Below are 22,826 nucleotides of genomic sequence, written 5' to 3'. Positions count from 1 at the left end.
TTAGGTCAGCAAGAAGGTACTAGTGAGTGTAGCACCTGGAGGTACTCAACAGACTCTTCAGAAGATAGTACTTGAACATCAGACAAACAGACCTGGGCACTCATCTTGTTTTGGTTGGGAAAGAGTTTTAGCTTCTACACTGGAGTGAACCAGGGAGGTAGAGAATGGTCTGCTGCTTGTTTGGAATGCCAGTGGGTTAAGGGAGTCCCAGGAAGTCCATATTTTATTCTGGAGATTCCCAACACGAAGCTTTAGAGCTTGAGGCCACCTCTGTTGCTCCTGTCTGAGATTCTGTAGTTGATGAGACTACTAGTATAGTCTTCAAGAAACCATGCCATGCCGTTCTCAGTGGCTTCAGTCATGTTCAAGTCTTTGCAACTCCATGGACTATAAGCCTCCAGGATCCCCTGTCCATGGGATTTCACCTGCAAGAATACTGGAGTGGGATGCCATTTCCTCCTTCAGGGGATCTTCCTGACCCAGGCATCAAACCCACATCTCCTGTGTCTCCTGCTTTGGTAGGCAGGTTCTTTACCACTGACCCACTGGGGAAGCCCTCAAGAAACCATGGCTCTCTCTCTCTCTGGGACTTTCCCACAGCTCAGATGGTAAAGAAGCTTCCTGCAATGCAGGAAACCCTGGTGTGGGGAACCATAACCCTTCTCAAATCTCCACAACCAGTGCATTACTCAAGTGCATTTGTCTTCCTTTTCTTTTTTTTAAAATTTAAATTTATTTATTTTAATTGGAGGCTAATTACTTTAAAATATTGTATTGGTTTTGCCATACAACAGCATGAATCTGCCACAGGTATACACGTGTTCCCCATCTTGAACCCCCCTCCCACCTCCCTCCATGTACCATCCCTCTGGGTCATCCCAGTGCACCAGCCCCAAGCATCCTATATCCTGCATCAAACCTGGACTGGCTATTCGTTTCTTATATGATATTATACATGTTTCAATGCCATTCTCCCAAATCATCCCACCCTCTCCCTCTCCCACAGAGTCCAAAAGACTGTTCTATTTATCTGTGTCTCTTTTGCTATCTTGCATACAGGGTTATCGTTACCATCTTTCTAAATTCCATATATATGTGTTAGTATACTATATTGGTGTTTTTCTTTCTGGCTTACTTCACTCTGTATAATAGGCTCCAGTTTCATCCACCTCATTAGAATTGATTCAAATGTATTCTTTTTAATGGCTGAGTAATACTCCATTGTGTATATGTACCACAGCTTTCTTATCCATTCGTTTGCTGATGGACATCTAGGTTGCTTCCATGTCCTGGCTATTATAAACAGTGCTGCAGTGAACACTGGGGTACACGTGTCTCTTTCAATTCTCTTTTCATTGACTTTTTCCCCTCCTATCCCATGTTTATCTTTTCTCATTCACTTTTTAATACAGATTATCTCCAACAGTGGTTCCTACCTTTAGCACATAATGATACATAGTGAATAAATTTAAACTAAATAAAAAGAACCAGTGAGAAATTAGGCTTTAAAATGGCAGATATCTTTGAATTTTGACCATTGCCAAAAGTCTGAGAAGGAAATGGTGATTTTTTTTTCCTGTTTCTGAATTTAATATGATGTTAATAGCTACTGTGCTATTAGCATGTAAACATCATTGAAGCTTAGCTTGACTCAGAAGTTGCCAGAAGCAAAATAATATACTTGTTAAGCTGGGGTCAGCTGGAGTAATGTGACCCTAGCATTTTGTAAAGTCTGGGTCTGTGCATCCTTCCATGTAGCAGGTCTTCTAAACCTTTGTACAGTAAGAGACATTTCTTTCTTTTGATGAGCAGGTCCTCATCAGACATAGTACAGTATGATAGGGAGGAAAAAAAAATTGTTCCTCCCACGTTGTCTTTCTGTGAGTTTCATAATCTTGTGCTAAATTTGGCTATTTCTGACAATGAAAGTAAAGTGACAATACTTCTCATGCATCTGGGACAATGAAACAAGGAAAATATAGTGCTTTTCAGAATGTGTAGGCCTGACCTCATGGTTTTGCTGGTGAACTTGGTAGAAAAGCCATGCACTGATATGAATCAAAAGTTTGGAAAAGGACCTGTTTTCCAGGTTCTGAGCTAAGCTGTTTCCTTTTGATCCCATCCCAAATCCCACTTTCCTGTACCCATTTGCTATATTGAATCGATTCAACATTTTGAATCTTCTAGGGCTTTGTGTGGAGAAGGCAATGGCAACCTACTCCAGTACTCTTGCCTGGAAAGTCCCAAGGATGGAGGAGCCTGGTAGGCTGCAGTCCATGGAGTCGCTAAGAGTCAGACACGACTGAGCGACTTCACTTTCACTTTTCACGTTCCTGCATTGGAGAAGGAAATGGCAACCCACTCCAGTGTTCTTGCCTGGAGAATCCCAGGGATGGCAGAGCCTGGTAGACTGCCGTCTATGGGGTTGCACAGAGTCAGACATGACTGAAGTGACTTAGCAGCAGCAGCAGCAGGGCTTTTTGTGGAGAAGGCAATGGCACCCCACTCCAGTACTCTTGCCTGGAAAATCCCATGGGCGGAGGAGCCTGGTAGGCTGCAGTCCGTGGGGTCACTAAGAGTTGGACATGACTGAACGACTTCACTTTCACTTTTCACTTTCATGCTTTGGAGAAGGAAATGGCAACCCACTCCAGTGTTCTTGCCTGGAGAATCCCAGGGATGGCAGAGCCTGGTGGGCTGCCATCTATGGGGTCGCACAGAGTCAGACATGACTGAAGTGACTTAGCAGCAGCAGCAGCAGCAGCAGGGCTTTGTGTGAGTAATGAGTTTGGGTGTTCCCTTTCTGTGATGAGGCTGAATACACCTGTATATCAGTCATATTCGATGAAGTTCATTCATGTATAGTTTAGATAAATCTGGCTCTGAATCCATAGAGCCTCTTTACTTTCTGATGGAATCAGGTGGTGACTGCATGTAGGGTTGTTGAAGGTATGAGAAGAAATCAGAGACCGACTCGTCCCAGTTTTAGCACTTCCTATGTCCAGGGAAGGCCCCCATCCTGGACAAACTGCACAGATTTGCTCAAAACTGTCCCGGTTTTAAAACTTAAACTCCTTGGCCTCAGGCCATCTTAGATGGTTGTTTAATTTAGTGTGAGTGAGGGTCCACATGCTTCAATCCAAATACTTAAGAAATATAAATGAAGTGAATGACTTGTTAAATTAAAAAAAAAAAAATTCTATTCTACCTTGGGCTTCCCAGGTGGCACTAGTGTTTAAGAATCCTCCTGCAACATACTAGATGTGGGTTCGATCTCTAGGTTGGGAAGATCCCCTGGAGAGGACATGGCAACCCACTCCAGTGTTCTTGCCTGGAGAATCCCATGGACAGAGGAACCTAGAGGGCTACAGTCCATGGGGTCGCAAAGAGTCGGACATGACTGAAGTGACTTAGTACATTCTGTTACCTTGGCAAATATATATTTATAATGACCTGGAAGCCTGGGTTTGCAGGTCGAATTCTCAGACTCTTGGCGTTCCAAGCAGAAGCAGAGCGGTTTCAGTAGAGCTGGTCCCCAGTCATGGCCCCTGCCCTGGGCTTCCGGTGATATGGTGAGAGCTGTATGAAGGGGATGGGTGTGCATGTGGCCAGCTCAGCCCCCTGTCCTGGCTCACACTCACTTGGGTCTTATGTCAGAGGGTGCTCACCCTGGTGGCGTGGCCGCCTGGAGGTGACAGTTGTAGGGGAGGGGCTTACCAGTCCTAGGAAGTTTGTGCAGGGCCATGGTGAGAAAATTCTGGGCCTTGGAGACCTAGAGTGAGGTCTAGAAGTGAGGAGCAGACTCTAATGGGCAGATGCCTTGCAGATTCAGATTGTATGTTGAGAGACCAGTGGGACCAGATCAGAATGGGATCTTCTGAGGGATGGGATGGGGAGGGAGGTAGGAGGGGGGTTCAGGATGGGGAACACATGTGCATCCATGGCTGATTCATGTCAATGTATGGCAAAAACCACTACAATATTGTAAAGTAATTAGCCTCTAATTAAAATAAATTAAAAGCAAAAGAAAAAAAAAGTAACATTACTGAGCAGTGCAAAGAATGACTTTCTTTCTTGGGATTATAGAACCTTTTCTTCAGCAGTGGTGGAAAATCCTAACTTTGGGGGGACGTCATTAGGTAGGTCCAAGGACATTGCAAAGAAAAAAGACTTCAGAGGATGGGCAGGTGTCCTGTTAATGACATTCCTAGAGCTTCCATTGAGATATTCCCTTGCTTTATTCACTGAATTCCCCTTCAACCTGCAGAGTCACTTTCAAGAGCCTTCTCAGGAATGTTGTATCAGCTACAAATAATTCTGACAATGTCTATTGATATTCTGTAACTCAAAGCTATCTTGAAATGATGTTTGGGATTATAAAACTCAAAATATAATTGAAAATGACTGGAATGATGACTTTGCATAAATTGACCCAGGGTCATCAGGAGTGGCTGTACAGGTTGTGCACTGCACAATTTCAGGTGGTTCCATTAACATTGATGACAGTCTTAATGGTGCCCCCCAGAGTTGTACAAAGCACAGACTGCACAGCAGTATGCAATATCCCTGAATCAAAATGGACAATGATTGACTTATTTTTTCCCCTGCTAAAATAGGTATCTTCTAGATGAACTGTATTGAAATTCTGGCTTGAATATTAAGACCACTTTTATTTGGTTCTTCATTTAAATTAATCTTGATTATTTACTAAGAGCTACAAAAACAGAAAATAGGTTCAAGTTTCACTGATTTTAAGTATTTTTCTGTTAAGAGTCCAGAAATGAAATGAGAATCACATAAATTTTATAGTTTACAAATTTTGTATTTCACACAGTGAGGAAAGACTAAAAGCATAGAAAGTGACTTTGGAAATTCATTTCATAATCGCTTAAATGTTACATCAAATTTTGATTCCAAGCAGGCTTTCATATAGATACTGTAGTTTCAGTAGTTTTGATTGAAGAATAAGTAGCAGAAAATTTTTTGTCACCTGTTCTTGTTAACAGTGATTTTAAAAAGATTTAAAAAAATTTTTTTTAAATTTTCTTAGAAATATTTTAAAATAGAATATTCTGACCATTTTGGTGACTAAAGACATATCAAAAAAAAAAAAAAGGTATACTCTTGAATTTCTTTCTTGACATAACATTTTTTGTAACCTCAGTAGAGAAAGTACATTTATTTTTCTGTGTTATATTAGGGTAATAAAAGGGTTATTCTGTCTTGGAAATGTCCCTCAAGACAAAGTGGAGAGAAAAATTGTACTTCAGGCGTTATCATCCAGGCTGGTTAATAATGTGTTTGTGCATACAAATGGACCGTCCAAAACAAAGTATGAAAGTAAACCCTGAGTCATCAGAGAATAATCAAAGTGGATCAGAAGTGATCTTTTTCTGGAATGAAAATACCAAAATTATAATTAAATTGATCAAATGTTTAATAGAAACAGCAAAAAAAAAAGTAGCCATAGTTCATTGATGCTTGAATTTTTTCTCGTTAAAGTGATTTTTAATTTCTGTTTGCCCCTTTCTTTTCCTTTCTGGAATAGAGACGGGAGTTGTGGGCTTGAGAAGAGCAACAAGGTTAACATGAAGCAAACCTAGAATTTCAGATTTTATTTACCTATAAAACAATCTATTCAATTTAAAACCTTCAATATGTATTTAGCCAATTTTAGTGGGCTTAGTTAGTAATTTTTAAACTTTGAATGCATACTTAACAAGATATCTTTGTTTTGTTTTGCTTTTTAGGTGCAAATCCAAATTATCCTGATGTAATTTATGAAGGTAGCTATCATGTGGTCTGTATTTTGTATTTTTTCAAAATATATTTGTCTAAAATGTAATAAATCAACTGAAGAAGAACTTTAAGCTCAATTAAATATACACTTCAAGCACGACTTAGGCCAAAATAATACTTCAAAAATCATTCGGTATTGATGGCTGTTTTCCCTTGATATTTACAATGCCTGTAAATAGTGTTTTCTCTCTCATGCTTGTTCTTGGAAGTAGTAAATCCATTCCGCTGTAACAGACATTTTGTTTCCATAATTGGGAACTAATTACCTGTTTAAAAGCCTTGACTACCAAGAAAAGGGAGGTGTATCAATTTCTGGCTATGACGGTAAACCCAATTCAAAATTATGTTTCTTATATAATGAAAAAGCCTGGCTCAGAGACAGGAACCTCAAAGGCAAGGCACGTTTTGAAGTTGGTGAAACCAGCAACTCAACCATATCATCAGGGATCCAGGTTTTTTTTTCCCCCATCTCTGCACCCTCCTGCCCATTGTGCTGGCTTCACTGAACGCTGGTTTCTCTTATGGTCTTAAAATGAGTCATTCACATTGATGGGAGAAAGGGAGGAACTTCTGAAATTGTTCCAGAAGAAGGAGAACTTTCCCAGAGACCTCCATCAAACCTTCCCTGTTTCTGACTCAGGACTCGGTTGGGTCATGGTTCAATTTTGCCTCCAGTATTGAGGCTGAATTAACCCTTGGTTAAATAGATCCACCCCTGGAGTTTAGATCAACTTTCCTAGAGGAATAAATTCCCTTGAATAAAATGGGTCTCTCTCAAATGGTAAAGAATCTGCCTGCAAGGTAGGAGATCCGGGTTCAATCTCTGGGTTGGGAGGATCTCCTGGAGAAGGGAATGCATACCCATTCCAGTATTCTTGCCTGGAGAATTCCATGGACAGGGAGCCTGGAGGGCTTCAGTCCATGGGGTTGTAAAGACTCAGACACAACTGAGGAACTAACCCTTTTACTTTTGGAACGTGGAAGAAGAGAACCAAACTGTCCACTGTATTCAGCAGTTCAGTCGCTCAGTCGTGTCCAACTCTTTGGGACCTCATGAATCACAGCACGCCAGGCCTCCCTGTCCATCACCAACTCCCGGAGTTCACTCAAACTCACGTCCATTGAGTCAGTGATGCCATCCAGCCATCTCATCCTCTGTCGTCACCTTCTCCTCCTTTCCCCAATCCCTCCCAGCATCAGCTTACCAAATATCTCATCTTTCCTTTGCTATTTTAATTGAATTCCAGGGTCATTTTACTAGGTGTGAGAACCCATTGTTAATAGTTTTGAAACCACTTTCATGATCAGGAGGCTTCTTTTGTGGAAATGGCAGGCTCAATTTCAAGACTTGGCTTGAAATTTAAAATTGATCAAAAGTTACATTGATCAAAATGTTGCATTTATATATTTATTCTATAAAATATATATTCTTTAATTCTGATGCACACCTTGACAAATGTGTATATTTATATTTTTAATGTAAAAATAATTTTCATTTTTAAATATAAAGTGATTCTCTCTGTGTTTATGTGTGTATATTTAACTTGAGCTAATTTTATCTAGGGAATTAAATTGTCTTTTCTTGCTTTATGCATGTTAAGCCATATTCCCTCCAGGCTGTTGTGGTTTGGGTGATTTTGTGGATGTGATTTGTGTATTTTTATATTTATTTGTTTTGATATGGCTTAAAGAAAGAGTACATCAGATTGTATCACAGAGAAATTGTATTGTGATTTTTCCATTTTAAAATTATGTTTTGAACTCCTTTCCAATAATTTTAAGTCTCTAAAAATGTCATCTTTCCACTGGACTCAGATCACACATTGAATATTTGGCCTAAAATGTTGTTATATTAAACTGTAGATACTTTAATGATTTAATTTTGCATGAGTAGCTGGATATACTATGAAGAGGGAAAATAAGCAAATAAATGATATCTCCTAGTGTTTGAAATATTAATAAGTTCTAATATTTTCAAAATGAAAATGGTAAGAATATAGTTTTACGGTTAAGAATGAAACAGCCACAGATAGAAAATAAATGCTGTTTCTGTTAATTTTCATTCACATTCAAAGGAACACTTTGCTAATAAGAATATAATTTAAATTGGTTGCCTTGAGGCCAGCATGATATTTCTACCAAGGGAAGATTAGCTGGGGCTGGCTTAATGAGGTTTGTTGTTCAGGATGGAAATTGAAGGCACCATATCTATTTAGAATAAAAATACACACCGTTTATAAACAACATTGTCTGCAATAAGTTTACTAAAACTTTTTATGACTTTTATATATAATATTATTAATAAAGATGTTCCCTACAGAAAAATCACTTATTTCTATCCTGATCCATGTAGGCTAAAATTGATCCAGAGGAGCAGCTACATTTGAGAACTATGAGAACATATCCTCACAATTCTAAGTGTTGTGTTGGTGAAGTTCCCTATACATTAATTCTGCAACTGAAATATTGGCAATTCAGAACTCTTTTAAAAAGTTCAAATGTGGACCCAAGTTCACTCTCAGTGCTGAGTCCCCATTCTATTTTAAGTGAATAAGTAAGATGTCCAGAAATCAGTGCTGCTGATTTCAAGTCTGATTTCCGGACTCTGTTGCCTTCTTGCCAGTTGACCTTAAGACTAGTAATTACTAGTAATATTTCTGAGCTTTCATTCTTTGGCTGTAAAACTGGTGGTTAGACTTGATTTCCAAAGACTCTTCTAGGCCTATAAATCTATGACTGTTGTATGGTCGATTTTTTTTGTATTTTCATTACTTTATCAAAAAAGGAATATATTGATATCATATACAATATTATATAATAAAAACCTTCATATGCAGAGAAAAAATCCTAAACCTGGTTTGGAATTTGACCAACAAAGCAATGATGTAAAGATCTGAGTTGAATACAGTTTTGACATCACACAGTCTTACAGTGAATTTAAACCAAGGTGGGGAGGTGTCATGTTCCTCCCCAGCCACACTGTCAGTGGTTTGGGAGCTTGTGATTTGTCTTGCTTTGTTCTGGATTCTACTGTGGCTCATGTTTGATTGCAGCCTAAAGACAACTTCAACTTCATGCTTCCTTCTTTTCCCCCTTTCTCCAATTTAAGATTACGGAACCGCAGCAAATGACATTGGGGACACCACGAACAAAAGTAATGGAACCCTTCCCACAGGTGTTGTTGATACAGGTCGGGAACACCTCTCGGTGAGTGAGATGCTTACTTGTTTGCTAAATTTGTTCTGAGCATTTTGATTGCTTGAATGCCTGAGGGACCTTCAATGCCAGTCTTTCAACAAAATACTTTCATTCAGATGTAAATATGGTGCTGAAGGGTGGAAGAACTAATAGAAAGACTTAAGAGAAGTTATAAACGTACTGTGGTCTTCCCTGGTAGCTCAGGTGGTAAAGAATCTGCCTGCAATGCAGGAGACCCAGGTTTAGTCCCTGAGTTGGGAAAGACCTCTGGAGAAGGAAATGGCAACCCATTCCAGTATTTTTGCCTGGAGAATTCCATGGGGTCACAAAGAGTCAGACACGACTGAGCAACTAACACACATAAAGGTGCTGCAGAGCCTCTGACTTATTGCTGATGATTCCTGTTTCAAATATCTGTCCTTTAGGGACTTCCTTGGCAGTCCAGTGGTAAAGACCCTGCACCCTACAGGGGACATGAGTTCCATCCCTGGTCTGAGAACTAAGGTACCACATGTCACTTGGAAGCCAAAAACAAAACAAAAGACAGATACAAACAAATGTTGGCAAGGTTGTGGAAAAATAGAAAGCCTTAGATATTACTGCGGGCATGCGTGTGTGCTTGTTAAGTTGCTCAGTCATATCCGACTCGACGACTGCATGGACTGCCAGGCTCCTCTGTCCATGGAATTCTCCAAGCAAGAATACTGGAGTGGGCTGCTATGCCCTCCTCCAGAAGATCTTCCTGGCTCAGGGATGGAACCTGCAACTCTTGGGTCTGCTGCAGACAGGTTCTTTACCACTGTCGCCACCTGGAAAGCCCCTAGATATTGTTAGTGAGAATAAAAAATGGTATGGTAACTTTCAAAAACTCTAAGTTTCTAAAAAAAAAATATTGTCCTTTAAAAGAGTATTACTACTTAATCAAGAAACCAGGTTTCTCATTCAGTTTTGTTCTTCAGTTGCTCGGTCGTGTCTGACTCCGCGAGCCCGGGGACTGCAGCATGCCAGGCTTCACTGTCCTTCACTATCTCGTGGAGTCTGCTCAGACTTATGTCCATTGAGTCAATGATGCCATCCAACCATCTCATTCTCTGTCACTCCCTACTCCTCATGCCCTCAACCTTTCCCAGAATTAGGGTCTTTTTCAATGAGTTGGCTCTTTACATCAGGTGGCCAAAGTATTGGAGCTTCAGCTCCAGAATCTGTACTTCCAGTGAATATTCAGGGTTGATTTCCTTTAGAATTGACTGGTTTGATCACCTTGCCATCCAAGGGACTCTCAAGAGTCTTCTCGAGCACCACAGTTTAAAAGCATCACTTCTTCGGCACTCAGCCTTCTTTACGGTCCCACTCTCACATCCATACATGACTACTGGAAAAACCATAGCTTTGACTCTATGGACCTTTGTCAGCAAAGTGATGTCTCTGCTTTTTAATATGCTGTCTAGGTTTGTCATAGCTTTTCTTTTAAGAAGAAAGCATGTTTTAATTTCATGGTTGCAGTCACCATCTGCAGTGGTTTTGGAGCCCAAGATAATAAAATCTTTTACTGTTTCCAATTTTTTCCCCATCTGCTTGCCATGAAGTGATGGGACTGGATGCCATAATCTTAGTTTTCTGAATGTTACATTTTAAGCCAGATTTTTTACTCTCCATTTTCACCTTCATCAAGAGGCTCTTTAGTTCTTTACTTTCTGCCATTAAGGTGGTATCATCTGCATACCTAAGGTTATTGATATTTCTTCCAGCAATCTTGATTCCAGCTTATTATTCATCCAGCCCAGCGTCTCATTCAGGGATATGTATAATTATTCTTGTTTCCACACCTTCACACTTGTCTCCTTAAATATCTTAATAAAAATTTCAGTGCCTACAGAGCGTAAGAAATCCAGTAAGTTCTGAAAGGGGCTGGCTATGGGAGGGTATAAAAATATGAATGAAATACAGATCTATCCCTTTGGTTCTTATACTTAGGTCAGAGACGTGAGTTGTGAATACTAGCACCTAAAATGCAAATAGAGGCTGAGCAAGGCAATGGGATTGGTAGATGTAGAGGGGCAGCACCCTGGTCCTTCCTCTTAGGAGAGCTGGAGGAGTCTGTGGGATAGGTTTTATAGCCTGTGATGGATGCATGGAATTTGGACACAGAGGAAAGAAGAGGAAGGGCCTTGTAGGTGTGTGAACAAGAGCCTGCAAACTGGAAACATTCTTGATTGGAAGGCAGGGTGTGTGAAGGATGGTGGTCAGAGGCAAGGCTGGGGAAGTTGGCCATGAGGTCTTGAACCTCAGTGCCAGATGGTTAGATTTATGGCGCAGTAAAGAACATTAAAAGGGGTGTGAGTTCATCTCCCCAGGACTCTGGGGCAGCAGCTCAGGTCAAAACCCAGCAGACTCCTCCATTCTTTTCTTTTCCTTCCTTGTCATGTGCACCCAGTCAAATATCGTGTGAGTTCTGCCTCCTTGTAAACTTCAAACCTGTCCATCCACAAGCTATGGCCCTTGGGCCAAGTTCAGCTTATGTAGTCTGTAGGCTAAGAATAGTTTTAACATTTTAAGTGGTTTGAAAAAAAAAGGAGGATGACATTTTGTGACACATGAGCTTTTTATGAAATTCACATGTCAATGTCCATAAATAAAGTTTTATTAGAATAGAATTATGCCTATGTACATATTGTTGTGGCTAATTTTGCACTCAAGGGCATATGGAGTAGTTGCAGCAAAGTCTATATGGCCTGCAGTGCTGGAAATATTTATCATTTGGCACTTTGCAGAGAAAGTTTGCCACAATTGCTTATTCCTGGATGACTGCCCAGCTTCCCACCCTGTCTCCCTCTCCCACTCTTGTGATCTTCCAGCTTTTTTTCATACATCAGCCTGAGTGACTTTTTTTTAATAGTTTTTTTATTTTATAAGTTTCAGCTGTGCTATATTGTAATTTCACATCTGTGTGCACTAAAGAGTGATAGTCCCACCAGCTTAGTTACCATCTGTCACCATACAGTTGACCCTCTTCACTCATTTTGCTCACCCTGACTCCCTTTCTCTTGGTAACCACTAATCTGATCTCTGTATCTATGAGTTGGTTTCTATTTTGTTTGTTTGTTTGTTTGTTTAGATTCTACAGATGGGTGAAATCATATGGTATTTGTCTTTTGTCCGACTTATTTCTGTTACTGTAGTACCTTCAAGGTCCATCCATATTCTCACAAATGGGAAGATTTCATTGTTTTTAATGGCTGAGTAATATTCCATTGAATAAAACTCAAGTCCATTGAGTATTATTCCATTGAGTAATATTCCAATAAATATATATGTATACATTTATACATATCACATCTTCTTATCCATTCATCTGTTGATGGACACTTGGGTTGTCAACACATCTTGTCTATTGTAAATAATGTGCATTGAACATGTGTGTAGTTGCTAAGTCATGTTTGACTCTTTGCAACCCCATGGACTATAGCCTGCCAGGCTCCCCTGTCCATGGAATTCTCCAGGCAAGAATATTGGAGTGGGTTGCCATTTCCTCCTCTAGGGGATCATCCTGACCCAGGGATCGAACCCACATTTCCTGAATCAGCAGTCAGGTTCTTTATCAGTGAGCCACCTGTGAAGCCCCTAAATCTTGAGTTTGTTTCTATTTTGCATGTGTATTCATTTGTATTGTTTTAGAATTGCACATAAGTGATATCATACAGTATCACAAGTCTCTGGTCCACTCTTGGCTGCCCTAAACCCAGTGTGCTGTGGCATGGGGGTGGTGGGAACAGAACGTTACCAGGTAGATAATGGGGTCATTCACGGGAATGCCATGGATGTTGCTCCCCAGTGGATAGCCATGAACCACTGAGCATGGAATGCAATGTATGAGCAGGATTCGTGAGGAGGGGAGGCCAGGGACAGAGGGTGGACTAGGTGTTCTTTGAGTTCCCAAAGCTGGGTTGGAAAGGAGAGAGGATTACAGTGACCAGACTCCCCTTGTTCTGAAATAGGCAACCTGACACTGAATCCCAGATACCTGTCCATTGCTGGGAGATAACAAATAGAAGGCACACCTTCTCTGTGCCTAAAATTCTTCCCTAGAAATGGTCCATTAAACATATGGGTGCATATATCCTTTTGAATTAGTGTTTTCATGTTCTGGTATAAATACCCAGAAGTAGAATAACTGGGTCATATGCTACTTCTATTCTTAATTATTTGAGGAGTCTCCATACTATTTTACATGGTGGCTGTACCAGTTTGCATCCTCACCACCAGTGTTTGAAGATTCTCTTTTCTCAATATCTTTGCCAACATTTGTTATTTCTTGCTTTTCAATAATAGCCATTCTAACAGGTGTGAGGTGATATCTTACATGGTTTTGATTTTCATTTCCCTGATAATTAGTGATATTGAACATATTTTCATGTGCTTGTTGGCCATCTGTATGCCTTTGGGAAAAAATGTTTATTCAGATTTTCCATACTTTTTTTAATCTGATGGTTTGGTTTTCTATTGTTGAGTTGTATGAGTTCTTTCTATATTTTGGATATTAACCCCTTATCAGATATATGATTTGTAAATATTTTCCTCCATTCATAGGTTGAATTTTTATTTTGATGACAGTTTCCTTCACTGTAAAGGAGCTTTTTAGTTTGATGCCGTCTTATTTATTTATTTTTGCCTTTGTTTCACTTGCCTTTGGATTCAGATCTACAAAAACATTTTTAAAACTAATATCAGTGAGATCATTGCCTATGTTTCCATTTAAGAATTGTATGGTTTCAGGTCTTACATTCAAATTTTTAATCCATTCTGAGTTAATTTTTGCAGGTGGCATGAGATAGTTTTCTAGTTTCATTCTTTTGCATATGGCTGTCCAGTTTTCCCAGCACCATTTATTGTGCTGAAGAGACTGTTCTTTCTCCACTGTATGTTCTTTGCTCCTCTGTTATAAATTAATTGTCTGTATATATATGGCTTTATTTCTGAGTTCTCACTTCTGTCTCTTGATCTGTGTGTCTATTTTTGTACCCATGCCAAACTTTTGATTACTGTAGTTTTGTAGTACAGTGTGAAATCAGGGAAACTGAACAAACTCCAACTTTGTTCTTCTATCTCATGATAGTTTTGGCTATTCAGGTTCTTTACTGGTACCATACAAATTTTGGGATTATTTATTCTAGATCTATGAAATATGCCATTGGAATTTTGATAGAGTTTACACTGGATCTATAGACTGCTTTGGGTACTATGGACATTTTAACAAGATTAATTCTTCCAGTTTGTGAATATGGAATACCTTTCCACTTATTTGTGTGTTTTTGTTTTTGTTTTCAATTTCTCATCATCGTCTTAGTTTTCTGTGTGCTGGTCTTTTCACTTTTGGTTAAATTTATTCCTAGGTATTTTATTCTTTTGGTATAATTGCAAATGGGATTGTTTTATTAGTTTCCTTTTCTGATAGATCATTATTAGTATATAGAAATGCCATACAGATCTGTACATTGATTTTGTATCCTGTGACTTCACTGAATTAATTTACTGGTTATAATAATTTTTTGGTGGACTCTTCAGGGTTTTCTTTTTTTTTTTCAGGGTTTTCTTAATATGGTATCATGTCATCTGCAAATCATGACAGTTTTACTTTTTTCTTTCTGATTTGGATGCTTTCATTTCTTTTTATTGCCTAATTTCTATGGCTAGGACTTCCAACATTGTGTTGAATGAAAGTGGCAAGAGTGGGCATTTTTGTCTTGTTGCTGACCTCTTTGTTGAGTTTTTATCATAAGTGGATGTTAAATTTTGTCAGGTGCTTTTTTCTTTATAAATTGAGATGATCATGTGTGATTATTTATCCTTCATTTTGTTAATGTTATGTATCATGTTGATTGATTTGCAGATATTGAACCATCCTTGAATCCCTGGAATAAATTACATTTCACTGGTGTATGATCCTTTTAATGCATATCAGATGTATTTTGCTAATATTCACTGAGGATTTTGCATCTGTGTTCATCAAGATATTGGCCAGTTATTTTCTTTTTGGTGTCCTCATCTGGTTTTGGTACCAGGGAAATGTTAGCTTTGTAGAATGCTTTTGGCAGGTTCCTTCTTCTTCAGTTTTTTTTTTTTTTTTTTCCCCTGAAGAATTTGGGAAAGATAGTTCTTAAATATCGGAATGTTTTTGTAGAATTTGCCATTAAAACTACCTGGTCCTGGGCTTTTGCTTATTGGGAGAATTTTGATTACTGTTTTAATTTCCTCACTAGTAATTTGTCTATTCAGATCTATTTCTTAATAATTCAGTCTTGAAAAATTATGTTTCTAGGAGTTTATCTTTTTATTCCAATTTGTCCAATTTTTTGGCAAATAGTTGTTTGTAACAGCCTCTTATGATCCTTTGTTTTCTTATGATGTCATTGCTATTTCTTCTCTTTCACTTCTGATTTTATATATTTGAGTCTCTTTTTTATTAGTCTAGCTGAAATTTTATTGATTTTATCTTTTCAAAGAGCTATCTTTTTGTTTTATTGATCTTTTCTATTTTTTAGTCTTTGTTTATTTATGCTTGGATCTTTATTATTTCTTTTACTAATATTTGGCTTCATGTGTTATGCTTTTTCTAGTTCCTTTGGGTGGAAAGTTAGCTTCCTTATTTAGGACTTTTCTTGTTTATTGAGATTGGCCTGTATTTCTATGAATGTCCCTCTTATGACGTTTGCTGCATTCCAAAGACTTTGGTATGTTAAATTTCTATTTTCATTCATCTCTATGCATTTTTATTTCTTCTTTGATTTCTTCAAAGACCTATTGGTTGTTAACATGTTGTTTAATCTCCAGTTTTTGTAGTTTTTCCAATTTTTTCTTGTGACTAAGTTTTAGTTTCATGTAATTGTCTTTGGAGAAGATGTTTGATATGATTTTAATCCTCTTAAATTTACTGAGACTTGTTTACTGACCTAACATGTGAACTGTCTTGGAGAACCTTCCATGTGCCCTTGAGAAGAATGTTTATCTACTGCTTTTTGGTGGAATGTTCTCTGTATATTTGGAAGGTCATCTGGTCTAACAAGTTTTTGGATAATCAATCCATTGATATAAATCAGGTGTTAAGTCTCCTGCTATTATTGTATCTCTTTCAAATTCTCCGTTTCACTTCAGTCACTCAGTCGTGTCCGACTCTTTGTGACCCCATGGGCTGCAGCACGCTAGGCCTCCCTGTCCATCATCAACTCCTAGAGTTTACTCAAACTCACGTCCATTGAGTCAGTGATGCCATCCAACCATCTCATTTGCTGTCGTCCCCTTCCCCCCCCCACCTTCAATCTTTCCCAGCATCAGGGTCTTTTCAAATGAGTCAGCTCTTCACATCAGGTGGCCAAAGTATTGGAGTTTCAGCTTCAACATCAGTCCTTCCAATGAACATTCAGGACTGATTTCCTTTAGGACGGACTGGTTGCATCTCCTTGCAGTCCAGGGGACTCTCAAGAGTCTTCTCTAATACCACAGTTCAAAAGCATCAATCCTTTGGCACTCAGGTTTCTTTATAGTCCAACTCTCACGTCCATACATGACCACTGGAAAAACCATAGCCTTGACTAGATAGACCTTTGTTGGTAAAGTAATGTCTCTGCTTTTTAATATGCTGTCTAAGTTTGTCATAACTTTCCTTTCAAAGAGTAAGTGTCTTTTATTTCATGGCTGCAGTCACTATCTACAGTGATTTTGGAGCCCCCCAAAATAAAGTCTGCCATTGTTTCCACTGTTTCTCCATCTGTGATGGCACCATATGCCATGATCTTTGTTTTCTGAATGTTGAACATTTGCTCTGTGTATCTTGGTGCTCCTGTATTGGGTGCATATACCTTTGTAAATGTTATATCTTCTTGCTGGATTGACCCTTTTATCATTATTTAATGCCCTTTGTCTTTTGATACAGTGTTTGTTTTAAAGTTTGTTTTGTCTGTTATGAATATAGCTATTCCAGCTTTCTTTTTATTCCGTTTTCATGAAATATCTTTTTCTATCTCTTCATTTTCAGCCTGTTTGTGTTCTGTCTTCTGAAGTGAGTATCTTGTAGGCAACATACAGACAGATCATGCTTTTTAATCCGTTTAGTCACTCCATGTCTTTTGATTGGTGAATTTAGCCAATTTACATTTAAAGAAATTACTGACCAGTATATAATGTCATCATTTTGTTAGTTGTTTTATGGCTATTTTTGTAGTTCTTTTCTGTTCCTTTCTTATTCTCTTTCTCTCTTATCTTGTATTTGGTGGTTTTCTTAAGTGTTATGTTTAGATTCTCTTATCATTTTTTCCTCTTTTTACTATAAGCGTTTTCCTTGTGATTACTGGGACATTCACATGTAACACTGTATGTAAGTAATATCCTGTTTTAAGTTGGTAGTAACTTAAGTTTGAATACATGCCAAAGCTTTATCTTTTTACACCCCATCCCCATGATTATACTTGTGATGGAACAAGTGGAGGCTCTGTTCATCTAGTTTTCAGACCCTTTTCTGAGGGAATTGTTTCATATTTAGTTGTAGACTTGCTGTGTCTATGGTAGTAGATGAGTTTAGGATCTTCTTACACTACCGTCTTGAACCCTCTCCCTTGAGTGACCTTTATAAAGCACAAATAGGATCACTCTTTTATTGTCATTCTCAGTCTTCCCAATGCATTGTGATGAAACTTTGATTTTAGAAACCCAACTCCTCATGATGGTTAATAGGGACCTACATGTCTTGCCCTTGTCTGTCTCTCTGACTTCATCTGCACACTCTCCTCACTGTTTACCAGTTATCTTTTTAAAATGCTCTCTTGCATGCTCCAGGATTACTTTTGTCTCATAGTTTTCACATTTGCTTTTTTCTCTAGGAGGCATGCACTTCCCAATGGTCACCACACAGCTTTAGCTAGAGTGGCTAGCAGCATCCAATGCCCCATTTCTTTTTCTTCTGAGCAGTTATTATTGTGATAATTATCTTGAGTATTTATTTGTTTGCATGTTTAATATCTTTTTCCTTTCCCTGATTCTTTAGTAAGATTCTTAGTATAGGTAACCTGGTCAGTGTTTTTCCCAGCTGTATTCCTAGTCCTTGGAATAGTACCTGACACCTAGAGGTGATTAGACTGATGATGAACACTATAGAATGGGTTTAGGAAGAGAAGGATTGGAAGTGGGGTGATGATTTAGGTATTTGGTTCAATAATAAAGAGATATGATGAATATTTAAACCAAGGCCATGGCAGTGGGGCCAGGGGGCTCAAAAAGGGATGCAACTTGACTGCAACTTATAAATACACATCCAGTATTTGGAGACACACACATGTTTCCACAGATGACTATATTCATTGAAACAGCAAGAAAAACTGCTGTGTGAAATCAACTACAGAATGTTTTCTAATTCCTTCCTTGTGTAGTCATTTAAGTTTTTACTCTCATACCAAAACACTTAATCTTTCTTGGTTTGAGAATGTTGTTTGCGTATGTAAGGAATCCAAGGAGCATGCATTAAACCAACTGATGTGTATGTACCTCAGTTACTAAAAATTGTATGCTAACTTGAATCCAAATGCTAAATTTAAGCCCTTAATTGGTATATCTCAGTGTTTGAACTGTCTGTGGTAGGGTATTGGAGAGCAAGATCAGTGAAAATAATCTTTGTTGAAAGTCTGTATATTTTGACTCCATCTGTAACCCCTAGGAATTTGCATGAGAGTGCAGGTCAAAGTTTTGTAAAATTTAAAGAAAATTGCAAAATTATGTGTGGATCAAACATTTAATACATCAATAGCCCCTGATCACCAGAAAGATCATTAGATTAGAAGAAGAGTTTCAGAGTCAGGGAGCTGATACAAAATTCAGTGGTATTTTCAAAGCCTTTGGAAGACACTTGCAATCAACAAATGCTCCTCATGAATGCTGCTGAATTTTCAGAGCAGAGCAGCTCCTTATTTGCTGAGAGGTAGCCTTAGATAAAACCAACCAACCAACTAGCCAATAAACTTACTCCTTTTCTCCCATGTGAAGACACTCCCACCTCAACACACATACACACAGTACATGAAATTCTGCATTTATCAAATAATTTGAGAAAATGATTCTTCTCATTGTCATAAGAGTCTTTGTTTATTAAAACATTCTTTACATTTAGAACTGCTTCAATAGGTTTAAATATTTGGTAGCAGATCATTAACTGCTTTTCTCGAGTCAATCACCTTTCCATTTTCTAAGTTAACTTAAACATTCCATAATGAAATAAAGAATGCAGGGCAAGTATACTATCCCCACGTACAAATGAGGAAACAGTTTTAGAAAAGTGAAGCACCTGTGAGCTGTCACAGCTGGTAAAGGTGAGGTATCCTGGGAACATAAGGACAAAGGTTTCCTGAATGCCAATCAGGTACTTTCTGAAGTGGGGAAGACTGTACTGTGGCTCTGCAGAGAGATCCTGGGACTCAGGGTGGGTCCTCCGATTCCCTCTTCATCTCAGATTCCTTCCTATAAGATAGTGCTTGAACTTGTTTATCTGTATACTTTTGGAATTTAATAATAGGGTAGAGAAACTTATAGCTGATGATCTCTTTCCCATGAAAATGTTAGTTAGAAATAAAGATTGAAAAAGAAATACGCAAAACCATAAGATAAGTTTGAGTTAGAACAAGTTGATTCCTAACTTGCCTTTTAGGAATCACTACAGTTCTATTTGTATATAGGTCACAGAGACAGAATTAAGTGTGTGCTCAAACATCTGTAGAAGTGTTGCCTGGGAGAGCCGCTAACAACTGAAGCAGCAGAGAAAGAGAAATATCACACCTTTGTTCCACCCTAGACAAGTGTTTGACATGTGCTCTTTTCTGCGTTTTGCGGCTTATCTAATGCTGTCTCCATCTAACCCCATCTGAAGGTTCTGCTGGGGGGATTTCAGTGTGTGTGTGCTCAGTCATGTCCTACTCTTTGTGACCCCTTGGACTATAGTCCACCAGGCTCCTCTGTTCATGGAATTTTTCAGGCAAAAATACTGGAATGAGTTGCCATTTCCTTCTCCAGGGGATCTTCCTGACTCAGGGATTGAACATGCGTCTCTTCTGTTTTCTGCATTGGCAGCCTGATTCTTTACCACTAGCACCACCTAGGAAGCTATAGCCATGTGTTTTTATTATTCTGCTTTCACTCTCAGCCACACACTTTGAAAATGCAATGTAGTGGATAAATCACACACAAATCACAGGTTTTATATTTGCTAGGCTTATATTTCGACCCACTCCAGTGTTCTTGCCTGGAGAATCCCAGGGACAAGGGAGCCTGGTGGGCTGCCATCTATGGGGTCGCACAGAGTCGGACACAACTGAAGCAACTTAGCAACAGCAGCAGCAGCAGGCTTTTATTTCAGTCCCAAGCTTGAGAGGTATGACCTGGGGCTGCTTTCTTATGTTTTTCTAAATCTCAGTTTTATTACCATCATCATTATCATCATTATGGCAAACATAATTAATTACTTATTAAACTAGGCACTGTGTCAAGCCCAATACCTATATTAACTGATTGATGATTTACAACAACCTGCAAGGTAGAGTTATTATATCCCCTAGTTAATATGTGAAAATTATGAGGTGCTGAGAGGTTAAGTGATTTGTAAACCATGCAACTAATATATGGTAAATCTAAATTCTGAACTCGGAGAATCTGTCCTCTTAATCTCCACTTGACACTGCCTCTCACTATGGTATATGAATACCATATATAGTATATTATATGGGCATATTAATCAGGATAAGCTATGCTGTGGTAACAAAAATCCCAAAATTTCAGTGGCTTAAAATAATAAAAGCTTATTTCTTGTTTCATTACAGGTATTGACTGGGAGTTCTGTCAGCCTCATCCTCATTCTAAGATGAGGCAGACGCATCAGCCACTTTTTGAAAATGTAGCATTTATTTTGGCACCAAGCAAGAGTACACTGCCCTTAGTGCTATTAGCATTATTATCAATGGATAATTTTTCTTTTGGAGGACTGTCCCAGGCACTTCAGTATGTTTAGCGGCATGCTTGGGCTTCCCTGGTGGCTCAGCTGGTAAAGAATTGATCCCTGGGTTGGGAAGATCCTCTGGAGAAGGGAATAGCTATCCACTCCAGTATACTTGCTTGGAGAGTTCCATGGACCATATGGTCCATTGGGTTGCAAAAAGTTGAACACGACTGAGCAACTTTCACTTCATTTCACTTCAAAATCACCTTAACCATCAAGCACTTCTTTCCACAGGGTGCTAGTTAAGTTCTAGCTAAACTATATCCAGATACAGCTATCCATCTGTTGTTGTCAATAAAGTTTTATTGGAACACAGACAAGCCCATTTGCTTGCATAGTGTCTATGTCTGTTTTCACACTATAGCAGTGGAATTGACTAGTTGCAACAGAGATTTACAATGTGAGGCTTTACAGGAAAAGTTTGCCAACTCCTGGTTTATAAAAACAGACATATTTTGGAAGTGGGACTTTGAGGTGCATAACAAAAATGGAAGACAGCCCTATGTCCATCTTTTTTTCTAAATTATTAGCGTGTACTTAGCATTATGCACTTGTGCCTTTGTGATTTCCAGCTCAGAGCTGTGACAAGATTCACAAAGATATGCATTTACTGTCTTGTGTGATTCGCAACTTGCAATTACACTTTTAAATTAAAAAAAAAAATCCTGTATTGATCTTTCTCATACATACAGAAAAGGTCACATGTCAAGTCTACAACCCCATGAGCCTTCACAGGCTGAGCTCACTCTCCACTTCTTTCCTGCTCCCTTCTAGACCTGCTCACTGCTCCAGGCATGCTGACTTCCTAAGAGCAACAATAGCCAACTTAAAAAAAAATCTATTGTGGACAACTCTCAAATATGTACAATAGTAGAAAGAATAAAGAAATGAACTCCCCTGTATCTTTCAGCAGCGTCAAAAATTATTAGGATTTTGTCATTCATGTTTTATATTCTCTCCCTTCTCTTTCTAGATAGGTATGCATGTATATAGGTAATAGATAAAATATATATTTATATATTATATAATATATGATGTGTTAGTATAAGTTTATCTATATAATATCAATTGGATGAATATTTTTATTAGCTTTAACTTACCGTTTCTCACTTGTAGAATAGGGATAATAATAGGACCTATATACTTCTTCCTAGGTTTGTTGAAGAATGAGTGAATTGGTATCCATAAAGTTGTTAGAAAATCAAGTAGTAATTATTCAATAAATATTAACTGTCTTCAGCAGCAGCAGCAGCTTCGGGGTACAAGGAACTGATGAACAAGGTCATGACTGCCCTCTTTTCTTTTCTCTAGGTCTATGCTGTGGTGGTAATTGCATCTGTAGTGGGATTTTGTCTACTGGTAATGCTATTTCTGCTGAAGTTGGCAAGACATTCCAAGTTTGGCATGAAAGGTAAGAAGGGTTGTGTTTATTTTACTACTTATGTGGAATCATTTTGGCTTATGACTAATGCTAATTACCACTAAAGAAGGAAGCAGCTAGATTTACAATGACTAGGATTGAAGGCTGAGAAAACAGCAACAAAGCTATGATACTACAAATCAAGACAGAGCAAAATCATGTTGATTACTCAGCACTACCCACTTTCAATGAGAACAATTGTCTCAGAAAACATAGAACTGGTTTCTTGAGTTTTCAAGTGACTAATTATGTCTGAGTTTTGCTTTTACTTCAGAAAGGCAGGCTAGTGCCAGACAAGTGACAGACACACATATTTTGTGTAAAAAAAAAGGTCCTTTCTATTGTACATTTGACTTCTAGAATTTCTGTGGCATGCTTTTTGTG

General features: G+C 38.5%; 1 protein-coding gene across 11 annotated transcripts in view; it reads left to right on the top strand.

The window, feature by feature from the left end:
* Nucleotides 1-22,826, top strand: part of NTRK2 (neurotrophic receptor tyrosine kinase 2) — a 400,491-nt gene that overhangs the window by 79,695 nt on the left and 297,970 nt on the right. For 9 of the 11 annotated variants that reach the window (XM_042243072.2, XM_042243069.2, XM_042243070.2 and 6 more), the window contains 3 exons: nt 5,751-5,786; nt 8,909-9,006; nt 22,334-22,433. In XM_042243072.2, the coding sequence (XP_042099006.1) occupies nt 5,751-5,786; nt 8,909-9,006; nt 22,334-22,433 (234 nt within the window). The remainder of the gene's footprint in view (nt 1-5,750; nt 5,787-8,908; nt 9,007-22,333; nt 22,434-22,826) is intronic. The other 2 variants (XM_042243073.2, XM_042243071.2) reach the window with 1 other exon arrangement.

The sequence above is a fragment of the Ovis aries genome, chromosome 2 (genome assembly GCF_016772045.2).
Source record: "Ovis aries strain OAR_USU_Benz2616 breed Rambouillet chromosome 2, ARS-UI_Ramb_v3.0, whole genome shotgun sequence".
Classification (NCBI taxonomy): Eukaryota; Metazoa; Chordata; class Mammalia; order Artiodactyla; family Bovidae; genus Ovis; species Ovis aries.
Note: the sequence above shows the minus strand (reverse complement) of the source record. Positions and strands in the feature narration are given on the sequence as shown.